This window comes from Colossoma macropomum, unplaced genomic scaffold (assembly GCF_904425465.1).
Source record: "Colossoma macropomum unplaced genomic scaffold, Colossoma_macropomum, whole genome shotgun sequence".
Classification (NCBI taxonomy): domain Eukaryota; kingdom Metazoa; phylum Chordata; class Actinopteri; order Characiformes; family Serrasalmidae; genus Colossoma; species Colossoma macropomum.
The window spans coordinates 28807996-28833500 of record NW_023494802.1 but is presented as its reverse complement, the minus strand read 5'-3'; the positions used below and the strand labels follow the sequence as shown (position 1 = coordinate 28833500).

The 25505-nt window shown below is 40.7% G+C and overlaps 1 protein-coding gene across 1 annotated transcript in view; it reads left to right on the top strand.

Annotated features, from left to right (window-relative positions):
* lrp1ab (low density lipoprotein receptor-related protein 1Ab) overlaps positions 1–25505 on the top strand; it is a 194676-nt gene that overhangs the window by 34508 nt on the left and 134663 nt on the right. Inside the window, exon 3 of the mRNA XM_036591878.1 lies at positions 23673–23810. Within this exon, the coding sequence (XP_036447771.1) occupies positions 23673–23810 (138 nt within the window). The remainder of the gene's footprint in view (positions 1–23672; positions 23811–25505) is intronic.

Here is a 25505-nt window from a genome sequence, read left to right as displayed (position 1 = left end):
TCAGCTGAGGCAGGCTTACTGCAGACACCTAAGATCACTTACAGCTTAGCTGGTGTAAGATCATATAGAGAAAATAATCGCATTTATTGCAATCGCAATATTAGTCAGAAAAATCTCCAAATTGTTCAGCCCTGTCTGCATGCTACAATTGCAGTGTTGTTTGATCGTTGCAGCCCTGCTCTGGTCTGCGGAATCAAAGCTCATCTTGAATCAAACTGCATTGAGTAACAAATTGAGATCACAATTTAAATAAGATTTTATTTTTATTTTTATTAGCATGCAGACTATGCAGCATTCCTAAAAACACCCATCAGACACTCACCTCAACCATGTTGAAGTATGGATGAAATTCAAAATTCAAGAGAGCTGCTATTACTGTTTTTAACAACGCAACATAGTTTTGTCCATTTTTATAAATAATGGTATGTCATCGCTAGCAAAAGTTAAACTAACAAAAAGTTAAAGTCTATTTTTGTGTTTCAAATTTGAAATTTTTGAAATTTTTGAGTCACGTATGTGATTAATGATGGTAACTACTGTATATAAGCTTCCATTACTTTTTGGCTACACTAGCCGCGTAGCTGCAGTGTGAATCTGACGAAATAAACTTCAGAAACCAGGCGTGTCTTGGCTGATCGACTCCATTTAGGGTAAGAGAAAAACTGGGTAAATTAGATTTTTGCCAAACCATTGCTTTGAAAAGAAAGGCCCACCTAGCACAATGGCACAGGGTCAGACCCCTTTAAAAAGCAGCCGTTTTGATTAGAGTAATCCGGATTGAATCTTTCTCTGGCTCGTTTGGGAATGGGTTCTTATGTAACTGCTCTGACTGACAGCATCAAACACTGCAGTAGCTCTCCAAACCTGGGAGGCGTGTGATAAGAGACTCAGCTCAGACATATCTACAGCTTGTGAATGTTGTTCTCAAAGAACAGGCCCTCCTCACACACCCAGACATAATTAGTCATTCTCTCATGAACACACACACCAACACACACTTGTTAAACTTTATCTTATGAGGGTGCAGATCATAGCCTTGCCCTTTACCGATTATGTGTTGTATAAAAGCTGGTTGGTTTGAAATGGTTTATTTTTAAACTTAAAGAGCTAGATCAAGCCCAGTCTTGGACTAAATTGCAGTACCTGTACAGCTTTTCCTTTGGAAATTATTTTAGTCCAGGTTTAGGTGTGATCTGGGTTTGGGCCACTGGCACTAGAATTCTAGACTTCAAGATAGTTTTGCCATACTGTGTAAATGAAATGACATAATGGAATTGTATAACATGATTAGCTGCATAGATTATTATATAACTAATTACTTTGCTAGTCTTTCCCACAGATTTGGAATATACTTTAATGCTGAGACGCTCAGCTATTACAAATACACACAGTGTTAGCCCCCTTTCACCCTGTTCTTCAATGGTCAGGACCCCTATAGGACCACCACAGAGCAGGTATTATTTGGGTGGTGGATCATTCGCAGCACTGCAGGGACATTGGTGGTGGTGTGTTAGTGTGTGTTGTGCTGGTACGAGTGGATCAGACACAGCAGTGCTGCAGGAGTTTTTAAGTGTCCACTCACTGTCCACTCTATTATACATGCCTACCTTGTTGGTCCACCTTGTAGGTGTAAAGTCAGAGACAATAGCTCATCTGTTGCTACACAGTTTATGTTGGTCATCCTATAGTCCTTCATCAGTGGTCACAGGGCGTTGCTGGCTGGATATTTTTGGTTGGTGGACTATTCTCAGTCCAGCAGTGAAATTGAAGTGTTTAAACACTCCAGCAGCACTGTCTGATTAACTCGTACCAGTGCAACACACACTAACACACCACCACCACGTTAGTGTCACTGCAGCGCTGAGAGTGATCCACTACACAAATAATACCTGCTCTGTGGTGGTCCTGTGGGGGTCCTGACAATTGAAGAACAGGCTGAAAGGGGGCTAGCAAAGTATGAAGAGAAACTGATGGACTATAAAGTGCATCTATATGGTAAATGGAGCTTATAAAATGGACAAAGAGTGTAGATACAAGGAGATGTACTTAATGAAGTGCCTAGTCAGTGTGTGCTGTCATGTATGTATAAATATAAAAATGGATAGTCTGACTTGTTGCCTGCCTCAGTTTTAACCTGATATCTTTGTTAGCACTGCAAAAGACGATTTCTCTCGCTCTCTGAGCCTTTTTGCTCTGGTATTTTGCACTACAGCGTACCAGACGTTTTTATACATGCTCTGGCAGGAGAATAACAGTGAACTGAAATGTTTATGGCTGACAGAAGAAACCACAATTGCTGACAAAAGGGGGTTAAACACATGCTGAAAACGACACAAGCTAGGCTTGAATTACATCTTATAACTGAATATCGACTGCTGACCATTTTTCTAAGACGGAGCAATTTATTCTGTCTGTATTTAATTTAGGCTTAAGCAAGCTTAATGACTGCAGCATGGGTATCTGAGCTACAAGTCTCTCCGCCTTTTCACGTAGCTTCTTTTCAAAGTATTTCTCAGTGCTCATCTGTCAAGCAAATATTAGATGACTCAGTACTGTAACTGTGACTAGGCATTCTTCCAAACTAACAGAAAGCAAATTCAGCCAGGGCAACTTTGCGGGTGTCCGTAAATCTGCTGAAGTTAAACCCATGTGTGGGAAATTTGATTTACAGTACTGATCGGAATTTTGGAATCACTTGATAATTGCTGTTATTTCATTCAATAATAACTTGAGGAGTTTAGATTAAAATTATATAAGCTGGACTCCAGAAGGTATTAAGATCTGTCACCCAGTATTTCAAGTTTGGGAGGTCCAAAGATGATATTGCAGTGTAAATAATGTACAGTAATTATACACAGTATGTACAGTAATGACTTCATCTACAGCTCTCTTCATCAGCCTGGACATGTGTAACATTTCTTCATTTAACAGCTTCCTATAAAGAAATTAAAACCTGTGAAGTTGTAGAGTACTAGTATCATATTTAAATCATTTTATACATGCATCTGGGGGGCGATGTCACAGAAGTACATCATGATATGATTTTTTTCACGAGCTTTGGTAAGTTGGAACAGGAAAAAAGAATGTGGCACATTTACAATTGAATACAATACAGTCAGTTCATTTTTATTCAGCATTTCAAACACTACACTGCACTGCACTACATCCAATTAAACAAGACTAATTATGCTCTTTCTGTAATGAGGCATGGTGTTGGGTGTTCTTTAAGTACTGACGATATCCACAATATGCACAGAAATATTGTAATGTAATTTATCATGATATTGATAAAGCCATATTCGCCACATGTACAGCCATATGCAAATGTTTGGGCACTCGGGTCAAACTTTGTTGTGTTGATTTTCAAAAGTGAAAATAAGGTAACATATACAGTGGAGTCTGAAAGTCTGAGACCACATAGACACTTTGGTATTTTTTTCATTTAAACCTGGAAATAAACAACAATGATTTTAAAATCTTGAAAAGTTTAAACAAAAAAGTAAACAAATTAAAAGAAGAAATATTCAAAATTCTGCACTATTTATAGGTCACTATTCATACATACATCATCTAAACCGCTTATCCTTCTGGGTCGCGGTGGGGTGCTGGAGCCCATCCCAGCTGTCATTGGGCGGAAGGCAGGATACACCCTGGACAGGTCGCCAGTTCATCGCAGGGCGGTCACTATTCATATTGAAGAAAATTAGTGCCAAATTGACTATGTTAAGACATTTGTACAAAAAAGGTTAGATTTTAAGCCTGTGTTCTCTCAGGTGGATTTGATCTACTTATCAGAGGCTTTTGCACAAACTTTTTAAGTCTGTGCCACACTGTCATTAAAGCAAAAGGCAGACATACTGAGCCAAATACAAAGAAATTCTTAAACTGATGTAAACATTTAAAGATTTTCGTCAAACGTTTATGCTGATCATATCATTCGTGATGAAATGTGTAGAGAATGTGTTGATCTATTTTCGTGCTATTTTTAAGTTTGCTTCCTGTAGAGGTAGTGATAACTTAAAATCAACGAAACGTAATTTGACCTGGGGTGTTCAAACATTTGCATACAACTATATCATCAACAAACTGGTGTTATATTATTAAAAAAATGGTGACTCCAAAATTCAGTAGTGTAAATTCTGCATCAACAGATTTTTTTTTCTTTTTATTTTTAATGTCCAACAATAAGAAAAACATGGTAACAGAAAAGGTTTGCGTTTGTTTTTCTTTCTGTATAACAATAATAAAGATATAGCTTGTATCTTATACCACTTATTTATATAGCTGAAGAACACAATCATACTCTTAAAAACACAACCTCTCCTCTTCTACTTACAAACACAAATGTGTATCAATTGAAAGTTTAGAATCCAAACCTGAACATAATTTCTCCACTTCAATAACTATGAGTGAGAAGTCATTTATGTCGGATTACAACATGACTGTGTTATTACTGGCAATAGCTGCAACTTCTATAGGTTAAATTGGCTTTTGTTGGCCAGACCCACAGCAGGAAACCTTAAGCAGTCTGTCTGTCATCAGACATGGTTTTCATTGGCTCCATTATTGAGGAAGAGACAACAAACCCTGACAGGTGTGTTTTCAGTAGCCGTTGAAGAAAACACACAGGGTTATTTTCTCAGCTGAGGCGTATGATCACATCAGTTGTAGTCTTGAATCAACACCTCCTAGCTTTGCTCTTCGAATGCACGGTGAAGAAAGAGAGTCTGGCATGGACTCAGATGTATTAGAGTGTATGTAAATGGCCTCTTTCACATTCAGATGCTGTGTTAAGTGCTCCAGTTGAAGCAGGAGGGGGGAAACGAGGTGCTTATCCTGGAGCCATTTGTACTTAAGTGATTCTGCAGCCCCTCCCAGCCAGCAGTTAGAGACAGAGACTGCGCTGGTTACAGGAATGTATATACCGTTACTGTAGGCTTACGTAAAATGCTTATGGACATGCCGAGGCAAGTTGGACCCAGAGACGTTAGACCTGTGACCGGGAGGAAAAGCTGTCAAACATAACGAATCCTGTCTTACTAGACTGTTCACTGCATACACACTCTCTCTCACATACACACACACACACACACACACACCTTTGTAGCACGGAGTGATATTGTGGTGACCTGCATTTTAGGCCTGTACGCCCCAGGTTGAGTTAAGATTTGGAGATATTGGGATATACATGAGCTTGGCTATGGACGCAGCAAGGCCATGTGCCCATCTCTTGACCAGATCTGATTTTGTCAGACTGTAGTCACATTTGCTCGCTTATCCACATTGGTTGCTGTAGTAATAGCCGTAGTAGTAACGCTGCAAACCTAATGACAATAACTAGCTAATATTATGATCGTGCTATATTTCATAACAGCATTATGCTAAACTACATTAAACTATATTAAACTACAGCATTAACAGAACGTGTTGATGTAGGATGATCTATCAAGCCATAGGCTGTAGCAGTGATCTTCAGAGTCAGGCTTTATGTTTGAATCCTTTAATGAAGCAGTGACTGTAAACTAGAATATCGTCTAAATATGTTTCCTAAATGGCTGTTAAAAGCTTCTACTCTGCATCTTAAAGTCGTAATATGTGAACACGCACCACTTATTTCCTTGTCGCACATTCCTACGTTGCGCCCCGAATGATGGAAAAAGACAAGTAGTACCTCCCAACTGACGACACACAGCTCAAGCTCAAATAAACAAACGGTATGTACTTCTGCCCTCTAAACATATAGCACCAGTCAGAAGTTCGAACATTTGTGTGAGAGCTGAATATCAAAACGAATCCCTAATTCTTATCCAGAGTAATTTAGTGTGCTTTCACACCTACCTTGTTTGGTGTGAACCTTTCCGACTTTTTCCTTTAGTTTGGATGATTTTGACAGGTGTGAACACCCCTCTGTGCTCGTGTGCGCTCTAAAGAAACAAACCATGGTCTGGCAAACATTGCAGGTCTCAGTTCATTTCTAAATGAGCCCTGGTTTCAGTTGCTACTGGTGGAAACCATTTTTGTGACTGTCTGCTCCAAACTAGGGAACTCAAAGCATGTTTTTCTGCTTTTTCTAGCAGCACGTCAGCTCTGTAATGTCCGCATAATCTACCAGTTTTAACATCTGACGCCTTCACAGCTGTTCATATAGTGCCAGCAACATGAGCTACTGCTAATAACAGCAGACAAGCAATGAAATTATAGAAAGGCAATAGATTTTGGCACATGGATTGAAGAGCACATTGCATCAGCGACTTGCTTGTTTACTTGGTTTTTTGGTTCAAATTGACAAACCTGTCATGAAGAAGCAGATATCAAGTAAGGGTTATTGTTTTTGCTTTTGCTTTACACAGACATTAGACATCTCTGTTTTCGTGCAAAGTAGACGTTTTTGGCTCAAATGTTGGCAATTGTGAAAGTAGCATAGTGCTTGTAGCCATGCTAAGTTCCTGACTGATAAACAAACACTGCTGTGTATAATTTGGTACACTTTAGCCATTGCAGTGCGAAGCCAACCGGACCAAATGAAAACAAACATGGTCACAAAAATCGAAAGTCTGGTTAGGACTTTGGCAAACCAACAAGGTGTGAAAATCTGGCTAAATTAAACAATAAAATATCAAAACCGTAGCCTCTCTGTATCAGTACTGCTTCCACCCAAAACGTCATAATACTACGTTGAATTTTTTTCCCTCACCCCTAGTAAGCAGTGCCAGGATGGACTCTGTAGGAGCAGTTAGATCTCTGCCTCCTGTCTTACCCGCTCTCTCTCATTACACACACATTTCTCACGCCAGCCAGGCACCGCTCCCCTCCTCCCCACTGTCTCCTGTCAGCTCTCTCTCCTCTCTTCCTCCGTCACTCACTCTTACCTCACACTTGTTGATGTAATGATTCTGCGGTCTTCGCTCTGCCAGCTTGTATATCTAACAGCGCCACTTCATTCTAGCATTCATCCTCTCATGCGATGCTTTACTTTGCCTCTGTCAGACTCATGTGTTGGTCATTCTCCTTCACTTTCAGTCTTCTTTTTCTTCCCACACTCACTTGTCTGCCAGCACTGCTTTAGCCAAGGCTTGGTTGATATCCAGTACTGCCGAATGTCGCAATATTTTATCATGGCAGTATTTAATCACTTCAGCCACTATCATAATGTGTAAATGAGCACAGCTGGAACAGAGATAAGGCTTGGAATAGCAAATAGCCCTGCACAGCTGCTGCAGCCCTGAAAGTTGTCTTTGTGTCCAGCTTGTTCTGGACTTTGGTGAGGTACTTATTTAGGACAGTCACGATTGCTCAATTTTAAAAAATCTTTGATTGAAATATGTCTTCTTGATGAAACGGTAGTAATTAGTTGTTCGTCGCATGATTAGATGGCAGCCTCATACACACCTGGTTCCATGTATTTATTGCCATATTTCAATATATTTTTAAATTCCCGTTGTAATTTTCAAAGTTTCTGCTTAATGTAATTATTGAGATGTAAACAAAGTCAGAGTAGTTTAATGTGAAATGGTTCATTATGGAGAAACTTGCTGACTGAGATTTCTTCACAGTGGTGGTGATACAGACGAGCCAGGGGTCTCAATCTTTGTTTTATTTAATATCCAAAACCACCAGTGAACCTGCACATCATCTGAGTTTTTGTATGTAATGTTGATAATAATACATTTAAAATATTGCTTTCTTTGGGAACTTTTTTGCCTTATTGCACCCCGTATATGCTATATTTTAGGCCAATACGTTATAATAACCCCCACTGTGAACAATTCTGACTCTGTAAGCTTTTCTAGAATTGAGAATTTCACATCAAACCACTCTGAATTACTTTGTTTACATCTTAAGCAGAAAATGAGTGGAGTCATTTTAAAGACTCGCTAATTTAGTGTGATAAATTGAAAGGCTACACAAGGCTTATTGTTCAGTTCACTTCATTTTTTTTGTTTGGCCTTCTTTAGAACTCTGATTACTTGATTATTATCACAATAATTGGTCATTTACTTGAATACTCATATAAATTTACAGCCCTAGACTTTTAGTGAGATCCTTAGCAGTGCTGAAGGATCAGCCAAGGATTTGTCTACGGAAGCGAGCACTTTCCTTGAGAGAAAAAAAACACTGAGATGTAATTTCCTCTTCTCCTAGATACGATCTGTCACCTTTTGTAGTTGTTATGCAGCCATTACAGCAATTCAGAGTGCTGCTGCTGGAATTTTAGCATATTTTTGGTAACGATCCATTGGAGAATGCTGCCTTCCTGTGTTTTGGTTGGAGAGAGAGCCTTAAGCACAGCTGTTTCCAGTGCAGTAAAACTAGTCTATCAGTGGCAACAACCGATTGCATTGCCTCATTGTTCTCTTTATGCTGTTCTTTGGAACATGGGTTGGTTTGAGGGCACTGGGTCAATTCGTATGTAATCTCCAGCATTTGATATGCTGGTCAAAGGTAGCAGGGTATAAAGAGAGAGAGAGAGAGCAGTGGGTGTGTAGTGATGGATCAGCCAAGGTCAGATTATTTTAAGGCTGCTTTGCATGCAGCTGTGAGCACCATACTACTGTGAGTCATCCTCACTCCGCAGGTTAGCGGACCCCGTGCTGGAGTGGGACTGAGCTGGGTGGGGGTGTGAGACACGTTGGGTACATAGCCTGACTTATTTAAACGCTGCCTGCCAGGCAAGTGTAACGTTCAAGTGTTATAGCGGGCTCATTAGTGAGGGTCTGTATCTGATCTGACCTGAGAGATGCCACGTCAGCATGTGCAGATGGGGGCTTAATGACTGCCAGACCAGTGAAATTGGTCCCAAACGAGGGTTTCTCAAATAACCAGATAACTTGAGTTCAAAGTGAAGATAAGATTAGGAATAGGAACATTTTGTGACCGCTCTTAAGCTATCTGACTGTCTGAAAAGTCGTGCTTTGTGAAAGCCAGCTCATAGGGCTAGGAGTCCATCCCCCCCAAAAAATTCATTGATTCCAGGCATTCGGGAATTGGGAGTCAACCTAAAAACGTTGGGCTCGACCCCACACGATCTAGACAGCCTGTCTGAAAAATACATTCTTCCACAACACATCGAACGTCCAGTGGTATTTTACTTTAGACAAAGTGGAAAACAAAAAACAGAAAAATTTGGTGTTCACTCAAGCAACATTGCTAGTGCTAAGCATTTACCAGCCTGTAGGAGCTGACAGAAGAGAATCAATCACAGTTTAGCCAGCCACTTTTAGTCAGTGAAGATAATTTAGCTAGTGTTAGCTCCTCAGATTTCCTTGCTATGGTCAAATGTAATTAGTGTTTGCGCATTGCTTCAAACCCACGAGAGATACCATAGCAACCACCTAGTAGCATCCTAGAAACCACCTAGGAACACCCTAGGAACACCCTAGGAACCATCTGAAATACCATAGCAACCACTTACTAACACTTTAGCAACCACCTGAGATACCAAAGCAACGGGTTAGCAACATCTTAGCAACCACCTAAAATACCATAGTAAATGTTTGGCAGTACCCTAGCATCCACCTGGGAGGCGCTTAAGTGTTTTCTTCGAGAAATGCAACATTTTGTATGCTATTTATGTATTATTTTACATATTATACTATTTATGCCAGATGTCCTCCTCTCTGTGATAGTTTTTTTTAATTGAGATTGCATGGAATTGACTCTTGGAATCGATTTCTGGTACTTGGAAAATTTCTGGAATTGAATAGCCAAGCTGGAATAAGATTATACTCAGATGCACACACTGATTTACTCGCTCTCTCTCCAGTTAGATCAACACCCCCCCCCCAGTTTCAGACAACTCCACCCACCTCCAATTTTGAAATGTTTTTAGAGATCTTTTCAAATTAGATCTGAGCCACTTTGGCGGCGTTCACATTACCAGGCTCAATGCTCAGTATAGATTTTTGCTCAAATCAATTCTTTCTTTCTTTATTGTTCACACATGTGTTGGTAAGTGTCTCGTCATTAATATGAGCAAACCTGCGACCTGTAACAACCTGCATGAGCGCTTAAAACTCTAACGTCACATGAATGAACCGCCTGCATCATCAATAAACACAATAACTAGCAGAACAAGCAGTAGTCGTGAAGATAATTTGTTCCCAACAGCTCTTATGAATGCTTTGACCACGACAAGCATGCAAATTGTTTCAGGGCTTAAGATCGTCCACTTTAATGACAGATAGGGATCTGAGGGATCTGCAGTGAGAAGCCCAGTGCTGAGACGTGGATGACCTCCTCCCAAATCCTGCTCCATTGTCAGCTGATCAGCCAACTCATTACAATAATGCAATTAGCCCCATTCTTCGGGTGGTAATAGCTCTGGGATATGACTCTTTTTATCCCACGTGCCCCTCTACTAGCATTGTCCCTGCACTTTTCTATTGTCTTTTTGTCTCAGTAACCTGGCTTTCTCCTCCTCACTCTATTGTGAGTTTCAAGGGGAGCTGAATTAGGTTCTCTTTATTACATTTGCATAGAATTCAACTTGGTTACATCTTTTGGCTGATATCACAGGTCCCAGTCGATTCCCAGCTGAGCAGCAGGGCGGGAGTTTATATTGCACTTTGGCTTCCAACCCACAAATCTGCTTAATCCAAAGTCCTTCTAATTTCTTGCTAAATGAGGTATTGCATTACCTGGTTATTACAGAGGGGCGACTCTTATCTCCGTTATCTTGAGTTATTGCTGTGCAGTGAATGAAGTGTTTGTTTAAACGCACTTCCTGGCTCCTTTATCCTCTTCTTTCAGCCTGTGGTTGCAGTCTCAGCTGGAGGGAAGAGCCTGCAGACACGCAGCTGGAAGAATGACGCTGTTAATTATAAAATGGCAGTTAATGGCATTTAGACAGGAAGGTGTTGTCCCAGAACTAGCACTGTGGACAAATATCTATCCATTCTCTCTCGCTGTCTCTCTCTGTGTCTGTCCTGTTTTCTCTCTGTCTGTCTGTGTATCTCTCTTTCTCTGAGTTCTCTTATGTGGATAAAAACAGTGACATTTACAGTAGTGATAATAATAATACAAATACATTGATAGTAATAATAATAATTTGGGGTGGTATCAGAACAATATCAGAATCATATATTTCAAACTGGTATTTGATGATGTATTTGTTGCACTCTGAAAGAGCAGAGTATTTAGGTGACACTGGGCTGCTGTGCTAAAGTCCTACAATCCCTACAGAAATAAGTGCTATATTTCTCTGTAATGCTAATCCAGGTAGATGTAGTCCCAGTTTCTACATTTTAAAATCTTTATGTATCAGTATCATCACATATGTACTTGAAAAATGTTGCCATATAATTGGCTCAGAATGCCCATATCTGTGTATCGCTACTACTATTACTGCTGCTACTATTGCTGCTACTATTACTACTTCTATTTATGCTTCTACTGCTACTACTGCTGAAACTACTGCTACTACCGCTACTACTGCTGAAACTACTGCTACTACCGCTACTACTGCTGAAACTACTGCTACTGCTACTACTGCTGAAACTACTGCTGCTACTACTACTACTACTACTACTGCTACTGCCGCTACTACTGCTGAAACAATTGCTGAAACTTCTGCTACTACTATTCTGCTACTACTACTGCTGAAACTACTGCTACTACTTCTACTGCTAGTACTACTCTTCTACTACCGCTACTACTGCTGAAACTACTGCTACTACTATTACTGCTATTACTGCTACTACTATTACTGCTATTACTGCTACTACTATTACTGCTACTACTGCTACTACTACTGCTACTACTACTACTATTACTGCTGCTACTACTGCTACTACTACTGCTACTACTACTACTATTACTGCTGCTACTGCTATTGCTACTGCTATTGCTACTGCTACTACTACTACTACTATTACTACTACTACTACTACTACTACTATTACTGCTGCTACTGCTATCGCTACTGCTACTACTGCTGAAACTACTACTACTACCGCTGCTACTGCTGAAACTACTGCTACTGCTACTACTGCTGAAACTACTGCTACTACTACTACTGCTACTGCCGCTACTACTGCTGAAACAATTGCTGAAGCTACTGCTACTACTATTCTGCTACTACTACTGCTGAAACTACTGTTACTACTTCTACTGCTAGTACTACTCTTCTACTACCACTACTACTGCTGAAACTACTGCTACTACTATTACTGCTATTACTGCTACTACTGCTACTGCTACTACTACTACTACTACCACTACTACTATTGCTATTGCTACTGCTACTACTACTACTACTATTACTGCTACTACTACTACTACTACTATTACTGCTGCTACTACTACTACTACTACTACTACTACTACTACTACTACAACAACTACTACTACTACTATTACTGCTGCTACTGCTATTGCTACTGCTACTACTACGACTACTATTACTGCTACTACTGCTACTATTACTTCTGCTACTGCTTTTGCTACTGCTACTACTATCACTGCTACTACTGCTGCTACTATTACTACTATTATTACTACTACCATTGCTGCTACTACTGCTACTACTACTATTACTGCTGCTGCTACTAGTACTACTACTACTACTGCTGCTACTACTACTACTACTACTACTACTACTTCTGTTGCTGTCACTCCTGCTGCTACTACTGCTGCCTCTGCTGTTACTGCTACTACTGCTACTAGGGGTGGGAATCTCTAGGCATCTCACAATTCGATTCGATTACGATTCAGAGGGCTGCGATGCAATTATAAAATGATTATCGATGCATCTCAATGCATCTTTTTCTCTATACAGGATTTCTATTTTCTCACTGTGTGAGCTCAAGTTTCGAGTTCAAGTTTCAAGTTTGTTTGTCATTTGCACATGTCAGGACATTTATGCATTGAAATGCTTGTGGTGAGGCTCAGCTAATCACTCTACAGAAAATAAGTAAATAAGTAAAAACAAAAATACAAGAAAAACCAACTGAAATATATTAAATATACACAAAATATACACAGAATATAGAGACCATATACATTTTAAAGTGACTAAGTGACTCGGTGTTATTGTTATTTAAAGTCACTTGGTACTTTTAAAGTAAAGTATTTGTAATGATCCATAATGAATTTACTTCCAATATTTTTTTTAATAAAGCAAATGGAAGTGATGTGGCAAGTGAACTAGAAGGCTCTCATTCAGTGCTCTTGTTTGGAGCACGAGAAGCTGCTGCTACTCATCTGCGATAAAATGCGCAGTTATGGTGAAATAAGATCCAGTGGCAATAGAAGACCACGCAGCACATGTTACAGCTATTCTACCCGTTTTCTTTAGTGATTTTATAACTTCGGTTTTGGTCTCGGGGGGTACGGGGGGTATCGCTGTGTCAGTAAAATATCTTGGAGACGGGACGTGTTTCGCAACGACTGAGAACCGGTGTGCAGACTGCAGGTCACATAGCAACGATGCGTTATTCGCATTTATAAGCAGCGCAGTTGGTTTCCTGGTACGTTAAATCTGCAACGAGAGACTGTCAAACACTAAATAGTTGCGAAGCCTTTAGTCAGCTTCTCTTTCGAATTCTCCCGTTCCACTTTAAATGGTGCCGCATTTACATTCTGCGCCTCAGTTAGAATTTAAGGTGGAACGGGTAAATTCAAACAAGAAACTGGAGAATGAGAAGTGACTTCAGCCTCGTAAAACAGTCGAACATTGAGAGACTTTTAACAAGAAACTGATCTACTTTGGAGGAAATTTTTTCTGGTGGAGATGGAAGAAAAGCGGCTGTAGTTAAAGCTTAAAGCAGAGCAAAGTAAATCTGTGATTTCGTTTATATTGTTTAGCCTCTACTAGAACATCAGCTAGTAGAGACTAAACACTGAGACATACTGGACATTAAATGTTGTGGCTCCCAAGGTGGTTTTATTTTTGTTGAAAGGACAAAATGGCTCTTCTGAACATTCGTGTTGTGACTCCTGATCTAACCTGGCTTTTAATGCAGAGGGAGCCGGTCGGATTTCTCGCTCATCCAGTAGTGTTTTTGTTATGTGCCGCCACAGACTGTCCGGGTGCTGCACTTACCCACTTCCAAGTTCCGCCTTTTGCGTTCGGTCAACATTACGTTATAAATTAAATATTTAGAAAATCAATTTTTGACATTTGTGAATCGATTCAGAATCGTTCACGTCCGCATCGCGATGCGTCTAAGAATCGATTTTTTCCCGCACCCCTAACTGCTACTGTCAATACTGCTATTACTGTTCTCCTTCTGTTACTACCACTGCTGCTAATGCTAGTACCATTACTGCTGCTACGACCATTACCACTTCTAGTACTACTGCTGCTGCTGTTACTACTACTAATGAGAAGAACAAAAATAAGCGTTGTTCATGGACCTCTTTGAAAGTGTTCAGTCTTACTGTTTTACTGGATGTTTGTGTTCAGGAAGGAAGCACTCGTTGCCTGTGTGCATTTGCTACTGTTAACACATGGCCAACGACTTCCTCCTTTCAGATCACTCACGGCATCTCCCCTCACTCTCTCACTCTGTCTCTCTGTCTCTCTCTCTCTCTCGCTCTCTCTCGCGCTCTTTCTCTCTCTTTTGTCAGAAATACCTTCCGATGTCTAGTCTAATATTTGTCTACCCTGTATAAGGTATAAAATAAATTGACATGCCATTTCAAGCTTGTGAGTACTCTAGTGTACTTTATTTCTTATTGCACATCACTGTCGGGTCAAAAAAAAAAAAAAACTTTTACAGGACAACTTTTAATGGAAGTTAAAGGTCCCATGTCGTGGAAAACTGAATATTCCTTGCTTTCCTGAAATAGGAGTTTGATGTGTTATGCAAACATTGTTGCAGTTTCAGTGTCGCTCTGAATCGTAATCGAATCGTGAGGTGCCTAAAGATTCCCACCCCTACAGTCCACATACAGAAAGTAACCCCTACAAGCATTTTGAATTAATTGTTTATTTGATGTCATAAAAACCAGTGCATTTACATATATTCACCCTGTTCAGTCTACAACGTTAGCCCTGCCCATTAACACTGAATTTATAAGGAGTGTTTCAGCCTGGACTGCTTTTTGAGTGAGGCACAAAACAGGACAGCCAATCAGAGCAGAGCTCATGTACATACACCAGTTTTAAAAACACAGCAACAAAAACTGCCTGTTCAGTTCTAAGGAGTAAAAAGAGCTCAGAAAATACTCATATGAAAATGAAATACAGCTGTCTTTGGTGCAGAAATCCACAAATTTTATGTGAGGACCTCAGGAAAAAGAAATACTAGACAAAATGTAGGATATGGGACTTTTAATGTAACATGATCTAATTCCAAGTAATTGTTGGACCATTTTGAATGGTCCATTCATCATTAAATCTTTATTTGAATGCTTTTACCAAAAAAAAAAGTTTAAAAAAATCTTCTAAAAAGTCTTGCTGTGATCATGTGAAAGAGTCTTGCTGTGATGACTTCTTGTTTTATTCTTAATTAGTTTTTTCTTTCAGTCTTTTTCTCACTTCTCTCTCAGTGCTAGTAATGTTGGTGCTGAGTTTTTGTTGCTGTTCTGTTGCATTCTGAGACTTTTCGGCCGCTGTGATTCCAGAACGTTCTGGGGTGGCCTGCGGAGTAGAGCCTGGGGGGGCCAGGGAGGGTGGGGGCTCAAAAGATGAGTTTGTTGTGCTTTTAGAGCTGGATCTGGCCTGTGCTTTCCCTGCCTCTCTGCCAGCAATCCAACAACACACATACAGACGGAGGTGGGGAGAGGGCTGGAAAAACAGAGCGAATGAAACCACATGCAGACAGAGACAGAGATCAGGTCTTGCATACAGATTCCTCCAACTCTGCATAGTCACGGTTAATGAAACAGTCTGGGTGGCATTAAGGACAGTAGGGCTCTAGATTGTAGTTACATAAGCTTTTCCAATTACATGCTCTATGTCCTGTCGGACTATATGAATGACTAGCTTATACGTTCACCATCCATTTACTAGAAACAGCTTGTGCTTACAAATACTGGCTATTTATGCTTACTGGCCACTTCGTTAGAAACACCTGCTATGTCAGTGCACCTTATGGGAGTAAAGTTAGAAGCTACAGCTCATCTCTTGCTTTAAACAGTTTCTCTAGCTCTGCATTGGTGATCAGTGTCTGACCACAGGATATTTTTGGTTGGTGGCGTGTTCTCAGCCCACCACAGGACCTCTGTTGTCTGGAAATTTTTGCTTGACCGACTGTTCTCAGCCCAGCAGTAACGCTGTGCCTTATACACCTATACCTGCAGCTGTGATGAAAACAGACCATCATCCAAATAATGTCTGGTTAGTGATGGTCGTGTGGTGGTGAGGGTGTCTGATAAATTATGCAGGAACAGGCTACAGTCAGTAATTATAAACCTACAAAATAGGTAGGTATTAAATATGGTACCGTATACGGTAACTGGCAATGCAGTATATGAGCTCCACCTACCTTATCCATCCACTATAGTCCCAAAGATACAAAGATTCTGCAGTTGATACAAATATAGGTAGAGACTGTAGCTCAGTTTCAGCACAGTTTGTCAACCATGCTCCACCCTGTCGCAAGGGGACCATCGTAGGACCACTGCCCTTGACCAGATATGATTTGGGCCATTCTCAGCACAGCAGTGACAATGACGTGATAGCAACACTGAGAGTGATCCGCCACCCAAAAATATCAAATAGCAGCACTGTGGGCGGAAACTGGCCACTGATGAAGGGCTAGAGGATAACTAATGCAGACTGTCAACAGACATAGTCAGTCTGTACACCACCAAGGTCAACCTATATGGTAGGTGTTTCTAATAAAGTGGCCAGTCAGTTTCTAAAGCCGTTTGCACTCTCATTTCTGCAGTAGAGCTCTGTGTTGGAGTACTGCTGGAAACTGCTGTACCTTCACCCCCAGCTATGGCCCACAAGAATTGACAGATGAGGATAGATCAGCTCCATGCACAGATCCCAAGGCAAAGCCATTAAACCACATTTACCAGACCTTTAGCGGCTGATTAATAGAGCCTGCTGGGTGAAGTGAAGCAGGTGCAGTATAAATCTGAGGCCAAAGTATTGGACTGAGAAGGAGGCATTCACCATTCTCTCACAGTCTAGCCACAAATATAGAGTTCTTTCACTTAACGCTAGAGCTGAACGACATGTCATTGTTAATTATTGCACCAAAATTGGCCTTTTCAGTGCTCATATTTAGTGGTTGGCGATAAGGCAAAAATATGATATCATGATTTCAAAACATTTTCTCAATATAAAAATATACATTATGATATTTAGTTTTTTTTGAGGTTTGCCTAAAAACAGGCATAGTCAGAGACAGAAAAATTTCCAACATGCATTCCCATTTAAAAATTAGTGCTCCTTGCACTGTACAGACAAAGAGTCCCTCCTGCTGGGTTAGGCCTTCTTTTTCCATCTGATATGCTGCTTAATGAGGACTAGGAAATACCTAAGAAAAACTACACGGGACAGTGGCTCAGCAGCAGTTAGTGACAACGGCTGACAAACACTACAGAACATTTCATTCGTCACTCCAACACCAGTCACTTTCAACTGTGCACTGTAGTGTTTTTTTATTTGAGGCTGTACTGTAGTGTGTTGCACTTTTGGCTTGCTAACTAATAGGGGTGCTTTTTAGTGTGTGACAGTCTCTCGTTGCAGATTTAACGTACCAGGAAACCAACTGCACTGCTTATAAATGCGAATAACGCATTGTTGCTATGTGACCTGCAGTCTGCATGGCAATTGTCAGTTGTTGCGAAACAGGGCTTTCGCGCTATGTTGCACACGTCCCGTCTCGAAGATATTTTACTGACACAGCGATCCCCCCCCACCCCTTTCTCTACAACCAGACCAAAACCGAAGTTATAAAGTCACTAAAAACGGGTAGGACGGCTGTAACGCGATGCATGGACAGCCACTGGATCTTATTTCACTGTAACTGCGCATTTTATCACAGATGAGTAGCAGCAGCTTCTCATGTGCTCCAAAGGCAGTGAATGAGAGCCTTCTAGTTCACTTGCCACATCACTTCCATTTGATTTATTAATAAAAGATAGTGGAAGTAAATTCATTATGGATCATTACAAATACTTTGCTTCAAAACTACCAAGTCCTCAGACAGTGAGAAAATAAAAATGATGTATAGAAAAAAAAAAGATGCATTGAGATGCATCGATAATCGTTTTATAATCGCATCGCAGCCCTCTGAATCGTAATCGAATCGAATCGTGAGGTGCCTAGAGATTCCCACCCCTACTAACTAAGCTGTCATTAGCTTAATGTTAGCTAACATGCTACAGCCCCAAACACCGCAGAACAGGTTTGTTTTTTATCTCTGTCGCTCCAGCATGAGTCCCTTTACTGTGCTCTGTGCCACTGTTTGGGTCTGTAGCCTGTTCACTAAACTAATGTTAGGTTAGCTAATAGGCTACACAGTCAAGCAACACAGGTCAAGTTTCATTTCACCTTTCGGTCACTCCAACACGAGTCACTTGACTACATTCCCTCAGATTTGAGTCTTTGTCATCGAAAGTTGTGTCTGTGCTTTAGTTATCCAGAAGACAACCTGTCCTTTGGTGGGCTCAGCTGTTATCATGCTAGTTAAGATAATGCTAGCCAATTAGCAGCACTGTTTAACATTTACCAATTGCTGTTGGATAGATTTTTTACATTTATTGTGTGATGGGTTGGAAATCATGCACTGTATTCACTGTTTCTGTGACTGTGTAAGCGAACTGAAATTTGTATTTGACTGTTTGATTTTAAAATGCAGGATTAGCCTTTGCGCGTTAGTGAGGTCCATTTTGCAGAAAGTGACCCACAGCATATGGTGGACAAAGTAACTGCTAAATATCTAGAGTACACAGACTGCAAATTTCTCCTTTTTCTCAGATTTTCTCCAATTTCTCCATTTAGTTTTTTTTAACAAATCTTTGCTCCCTTTTACTCTTCTGTAATTATGTATCTTTTCTTTATTTTATTCCATCTTCCATTTCCATTCTTCCAGAAACTGCTATTCCTGTTCTACAAACTGACTTGACTCCTGTTATCCTGTTTACTTGTTTACAATTCAAGTGATAGTTTCACATTAATTTTATTGATTACTGAAAAGCATGCATTAAACATGCATTGTATAAGTTTCTCTCTACCAAAGCCCAGCTAACAGGGAAGGTAGGCTACTCATACAGTTAGAGAGAGAAAATACAGCATAATGTATGGTGATTTCTTACTTGTGATTTCTTATTTTCGTACTTGTTTCATGATACTTTGCCATTAAGATTTTAGTGAACAGTGAATTTTCTCATGCTCGTTGTAGTATGTTATGAGTAGATAACACAATACAACTTGTAATGTAATCGCTAATGTAGCCAAATATGGAGCCTAAACTGAGCAGCTGTTGGAACTAGACTGAGGCATGCTGACTTAGCTAGCAATGTTAGAAGTGGTCCAAATAAACAACCAATTATGAGGTTTGCAATTTACATAGTCTGTTAATAACACTCATAAACGCTCCAATAGCCTTAGCTTTTCTGAGGTCAGCTGAGAATCAGTCGCGGCTGATTGTGTCGTCTTATCACTGTTTCCACTCTGAATCTCTTCCAAAACTATCAAGGACCTCGGTGTCCTCATGCTAGTTCCGATCACGATGTGTTGATCAGTAGTTGAAGGCTTGAGGAAATGGCGGATTTAAGTGGTTACTAAGCAGTGACAATAGACAGTCATTGGTGTCCTCATAGCTGGTTACGGCCTTGACTGGTAATATTCTGAGATGGCAATATGCAATCAGTCCTCTAACCCATGCAAATCTTGTTTCTTGTGTACTGTGAGCATGATGACCAGTCACGGATGTTCCTTGTTTAGTGTTCTGACAAACACGTGCAAAATAATGACAACAGTTATTGTTATTATTCAAGCAAGTCACATAAGTCGTTCACAATTTTTAATAGGTCTCTATTGCAGTGGGATTATTTTGCAACTCTGTTTTACACATTCTAGGAGCTGAGAAGCAGTTGAGCAACAATATCAGGATCTCTTTACCTCTGCATTTTATTTTTCCTTATTTTATTTTTTTTCCCCCAGCTGTAACACCTGCATGACTCACCAGACATTTGACAGTGTGATCAAAGGATGTCAGCCAGCGTAACCTTTTTATCTGAAATCAAAACCGTATTTGGTAGCCCTAAGGAAACTTTCCCTTTTCTCTTACTGAGAGACGCTCCAAGCACTTTCTTGCTCTCACGCACACTTAGGGAGCTAAATAGCTGTTCCCTTGTTTTTAGTGCAACTGTACGGCATGCTAAAATGCTTGCTGGCTGGATGAAATGTTTTCCAAATTCAAAACTCTCAGGCTTGCACATTTGCCATCATTCTCCAAGACCTATTGCCATCTATAGTACAAAAAAAAGCCCTGTTTGCTCTCTTCCTGTGCAGGAGGTGAAGCGTTTTTCTCCCACTTTCTTGTATTTTTTCTTAAATAGGTCAGCAGCTGTTACGGAGAGAGAGAGGGAAAGAAGCAGAGAGAGCAAGACAAAGAAAGAGAGTAGGAAGATGAAGAAAAAGCAGCCAAGGAAAACATTTTCTTTGCAGTGTGGGCTGCAAGGCAATGGCTGAAGCAGAACTGCTGTGCTTTACTCAGATCACAACTTCTTTTTGCTTATTCTGGCCTGATGGACAAAATTTGATATTGCTTATAGTGTCAGTAAAAGGAAAAAAACACAATAGCTCTTTGTCAACTCGCTCCATTTTACTCGCAGTGGGTTATTTTGCTTGGCCCTCGGTTAAGGGAATACTCTGTGGGGTAATTTGCAAACGCAGAGGTTGTTACACTGGATCCTTTTCTGCCAGTGGTTTAATTCCTCTGGCACTGTTGGAATTTTCATAGGGGCTTATGGACAAGTTGCAATCACAATCAATAAATGCTGAGCTAAACTATGCAGGTGAAACCATGCAGAATTTCTTGTTGGTGGCTTAACTTCAAGATTGTTGACTGTTATGAAGGTTAACTCAAAGGAATAAATAAATCATATTTACACAGTTTTCCTCTTGGGCAGCCATAAGTTAATTGGTGCCCAAAGTTTGCTTCTTTAGTTTTGCTCTGGAGCTTTGAGGCTAATGTAGCTGACAAGTAATGGAATCTTGAGCCCCACAAGTTTTCATATCATATCACCACCACAGTTTGCCTCAAGTGTGTTTAGTAGACCTTTTTCACACTTCTTTGGTTGACACAGCAGAAGTCGTTATTGTAGGGAAAACATTGCCTGAGCTTCTGTTATATCAAATTTCTGCCGTTATATCAAAATGCCAGAGGCTGCCGGCGAGTGTGTCCTTGGTGAATGGGGGTGAAGTGAGCTAGACAGCTAAAAAACAAAAAATTAAATTTCTTTTCTTAACCATTTGTCCAGGCCCTTCCTTTGATTTTGGAAAGTAAATAATGAGATTAAAGAGAACTTACCTGGATCTTTCTGTTTTTATACAGAAAACAGGTTTTGGGCTGTAGGGTGCTAGCATTGCAACTGAGTGCTGGTTGGCATTGCTGCTACTGAGTGCTGATTGGTTGGCATTACTGCTATTGCATGCTGAATGGTTGGCGAGCTGAACAGCTAATTGGCTGAGTGAAGCAGTTTGCGCTCACTGACGTCATGAGCGTACATAAGTCACCAGGAACCCATTCATTTTGGGCTTTCTTGGAAGTTCCCTCTAGCATTTGACAAACCCGGACGACATTACTGAGTGCCAGTCCTCCTCACCTAAAATTGTCTGGCAGTTTAGCAGCGCCAGCGTTTACAAATAAGAATGTAGAGAGCTTGTCATTCGTCTGGCGGGGTCTACGTTAAAAATTGACCACTGACACCTGCTGCTTCAATACAGTATGTATTTAAAGAAGGTAAAAATCTGTGAGCTGCAGAGAGGACATGTAAATAGCACGCTGGGCGAGCGCCAGGGTGACCTGCCCCAGTCTGGGGTTGACTGAAGGGCCTACAGGCGGTGGGGGGGCTAGGGGTGAGGGGTGGCTGCTGTGGGGACGGTGTGGGTCAGCCTTTTGTTTGGACAGAGAAAATTGCAATGCAAACAGATGCCTCACGTCCACATTCACTGGCGCGCTGCAGTCTAGCTCTGAATCAGCCGGGTCACTGAAACGCATCGGCAAACAAGACAGGGTCACACACACGCATAGTGCGCTGCAGTCAGATGTGTTATTTATTTTTTTCATTTTCCTCTTTCTAAATTTCCAGTTATGCAATTTATACTGAAAATTGTGTCCCCATGTTACTGGAAAAATGCATCAGTATAATGCGCAGAATGCTGGGCGCAAATGCTAGGTGCACTGCAGGAATTTTCATTTGATTTTAGCTCTCATTTCCTGACAGATTGTTCCAAGATTGAGGTAACAAATTGCTCTTTGGAAGGCTGTTTAGGGCTCACAGTTGGAGCACATTATTTTGTATCTCAAGATCTTAAAGCAAAGATCTTGGAAGTAATGGAAGCTTCACTTAGTGTTGTGCAAGCAGCATGCCTGAATCATCGCATATTAGCCTAAAAGCCAGTATATACTTGTTAAGTGATCTCACCTAGACTTGTTTATGTGGTTCCTGGGCAGGACAGGGGGTGAGAGGGGCAACATGAACCTGAAACTTAGTTTAAATCCTTGAGCACGCATTAACCTTAAGACTTATTTTTCAGTAGCTACACTCATACAAAAAAGGTGCCAAAAAGAGTTCTTTGACAGTGCCATTGCAGAACCACCTTTGGTTCTCTAAAAAATTTTCTGTTGATTGTTCTGTAAAGGTGGTCCACATTTTGAATCTCTGTGTCTTGCGAGTAGCATAAATATGGACTGTCTGGGGGTCCCTGATGACTGATTTGAGAACCACTGTTGTAAAGAACTTTTGTAAAGGAATGAACCTTTTTATAATAATTTAAAGGTTAAATATCAGTTCATTTTTTTCTAGAACCATGTATAAAAACCAAGAACCGTTATGAACATTTGGTGTTTTTAGAGTGTCTGTGTTAATTAATCTCCAGCATATTGCAAGCAGACTTATCAAGGGAGGCAGTTCAGAAGAAACCAACATAGTGCTGAGTTTTCTCCAAGGCAGCCAAAAATGCCAACATTGAGATTGAACCCCAGTCTCTAGCATAGCATAATCACTATAAACTCATGAGTTCTAACTCTGTTCTTGTTTTTTCCAGAAAGTTATAGACATTGCTTGACTGTTGTCCAAAATAACCACATTATGGAATGTGACGCTCTCTTAAAGATATTATCTGTGCTGCATTGTTGGGATTTTCGGTGGTCAGGTCATTGTTGTGAAATCTCCACAGGTGGTCGGAACTGCACCAGAGGGGGTGCTAGACCGACAAAGCATGTGGAACCTGAGCCAATTCACTGAGCCTCGCTGAGACAGATGTTGAAGAATGGCAATATGAATCACTCCATTATAAAACAGTTATTATACTTGCTGAACAAAAGGGCACTTAAAGTCTGGCGACTATCTGCGCATGACTGGTTGATCTGCTGTATGTTCTGGAACCAGCTCTGCAAAACTCACTCCATCATTAAGATGTACTAAATTCCTGAATGATGTGAACAGCTGTAGATCTTTTGAGTTCTGAGGCAGGGTCCTGAAAGAGTTCAGTGAAATGTTTATATATTTATCTGTGTGTGTGTGTTTGTGTGTTGTAGGTCACCAAAGTCAGACGTCACAGTGCCCCCCCAATGAGTTTGAGTGTCGAGGGACAGACGTGTGTATTCACCTGAGCAAAGTGTGTGACGGCATCTCGGACTGCACGGACGGACGGGATGAAGGACATCACTGTCTGGGTACCTCTCGCTCTCCCCTCTTTCTCTCTCTGCCTCTCTCTCTGTTCTCTTTTTTTGTTCTCTCTCTCTCTCACATACGCAGACGTGCTCTTGTTCACGTCTTGTTCACGTATCTCTCTCTCTCTCTCTCTCTCCTGTCTCTGTCCCTTCTGTTTCTTTCACACACACATACGTTTTCTCTATCTCTCTCCATCTCTCTCTATCTCTCTCTCTCTCTCTCTCTATCTCTCTATCTCTCTCTCTCTCTCTCTCTCTCTCTCTATCACTCTCTCTCTCTCTCTCTCTCTCTCTCTCTCTCTCTCTCTCTCGCTCTCTCTCTCTCTCCCTCTCCCTCCCAGACAGACAGTGGCCGGGGGGTGTCTTTTTTTTTTTCTCTCTTGCTCAGACACTAATTTATTTGGAAATTACCTTGAACTTTGGGTTCAGTCGTTGCCTTAACTGCTTGTCCCCTCCCTCCAACTATAATCTCCCCCCGACAAACACCTCCATCAGCCGCTTTAATGAGCTGCCTGCTTTATCCCCACCTGTTGGTCACTCAGCCTCTCTGGACCTTCCCTGCGTCCCCCACTGGACACGTCCATTCCCTCCAGCAAGAGCAGACTCCAATCAAATCCCCAGTATTAATTGGAGTCAGGGATGGTACATTGTATCCCCTTGAGTTTTATTGCTTTGCTGCTGAAAAGGAGGCTCCAGGCTGCTGCAGCTCACAATAAATGTCTGCTGTCACTGGCTCTGCTTAGACCCAGTGCACTTTCTCTTCTGGACACTTCTGTTGACGATATTTCACATCTTTCAAACCAAAGTTTTCTAATCTGATACAGAACGCAAATGCTGGAAGCACAGAATGTGGTGAGCAGGGTTTGGTTGTAACGTTTTGGTTGTTGAACTTATTGTCTGGACTTCTGGAGAGATTAGTGAAAACTTTTTTTTTTTTTTAATTGCATTTTGATTGTATCATTAGCTGGTGTAGATCTTAGACCCACTGCATATGGCCAAAATCATCATGAGCATATTTGTTTGTCATTAACACAGTAAGGTAAGGCAGTAGATGTTGGTGTTAAGGCTGCACAAAACAGGTAAAATACCATATTATTACGGCTGGGTGTCGTAAATGGATCTTGTGTTTCAGTACCTGCAGTTCTGTGCGAAGGTCTGAGAATGCTTTATTTATTTCACACACACACACATTTTCTAAACCGCTTGTCCTTCTGGGTCACGTGTTTATTAATTTCATTTGGTTGCATGGTTGAATGGTTGCATTTTCTGCTTCTCACAGTCCAAAGCGAGAGTGGAGCTTGATTTTCTCCTCTCTCTCAAAGATGAGCTTTTAAGTACTGCTGATCTGATGATGGCAAAAAAAATGAATGACTTAGTAATTAATGGCCATTTTAACTGGAAATTAAATGAATGAAGGTTTGTTTCTGACTTTTGAACAGTACTGCAAGTAGCATCAGGATCAGTGGGCTAATAAGTGTGCTTGTTCTAAAATGTAGACTGGTGACTGGCTGTCTAAATTACATTCTGTATGTAAGTTATTATGCATGTTGTGTTTCTTGATTAGTCTGTAATCTGTTGCAGTCAGTAAATATTGGACCTGCACAGTTGGAACTGGTAGATTTTTACTCACATGATTAACAGTCAGCTAATTTATTATTCTTATTTTGGCTGATCTGAGTTGCAGTTCTATGATGTAAA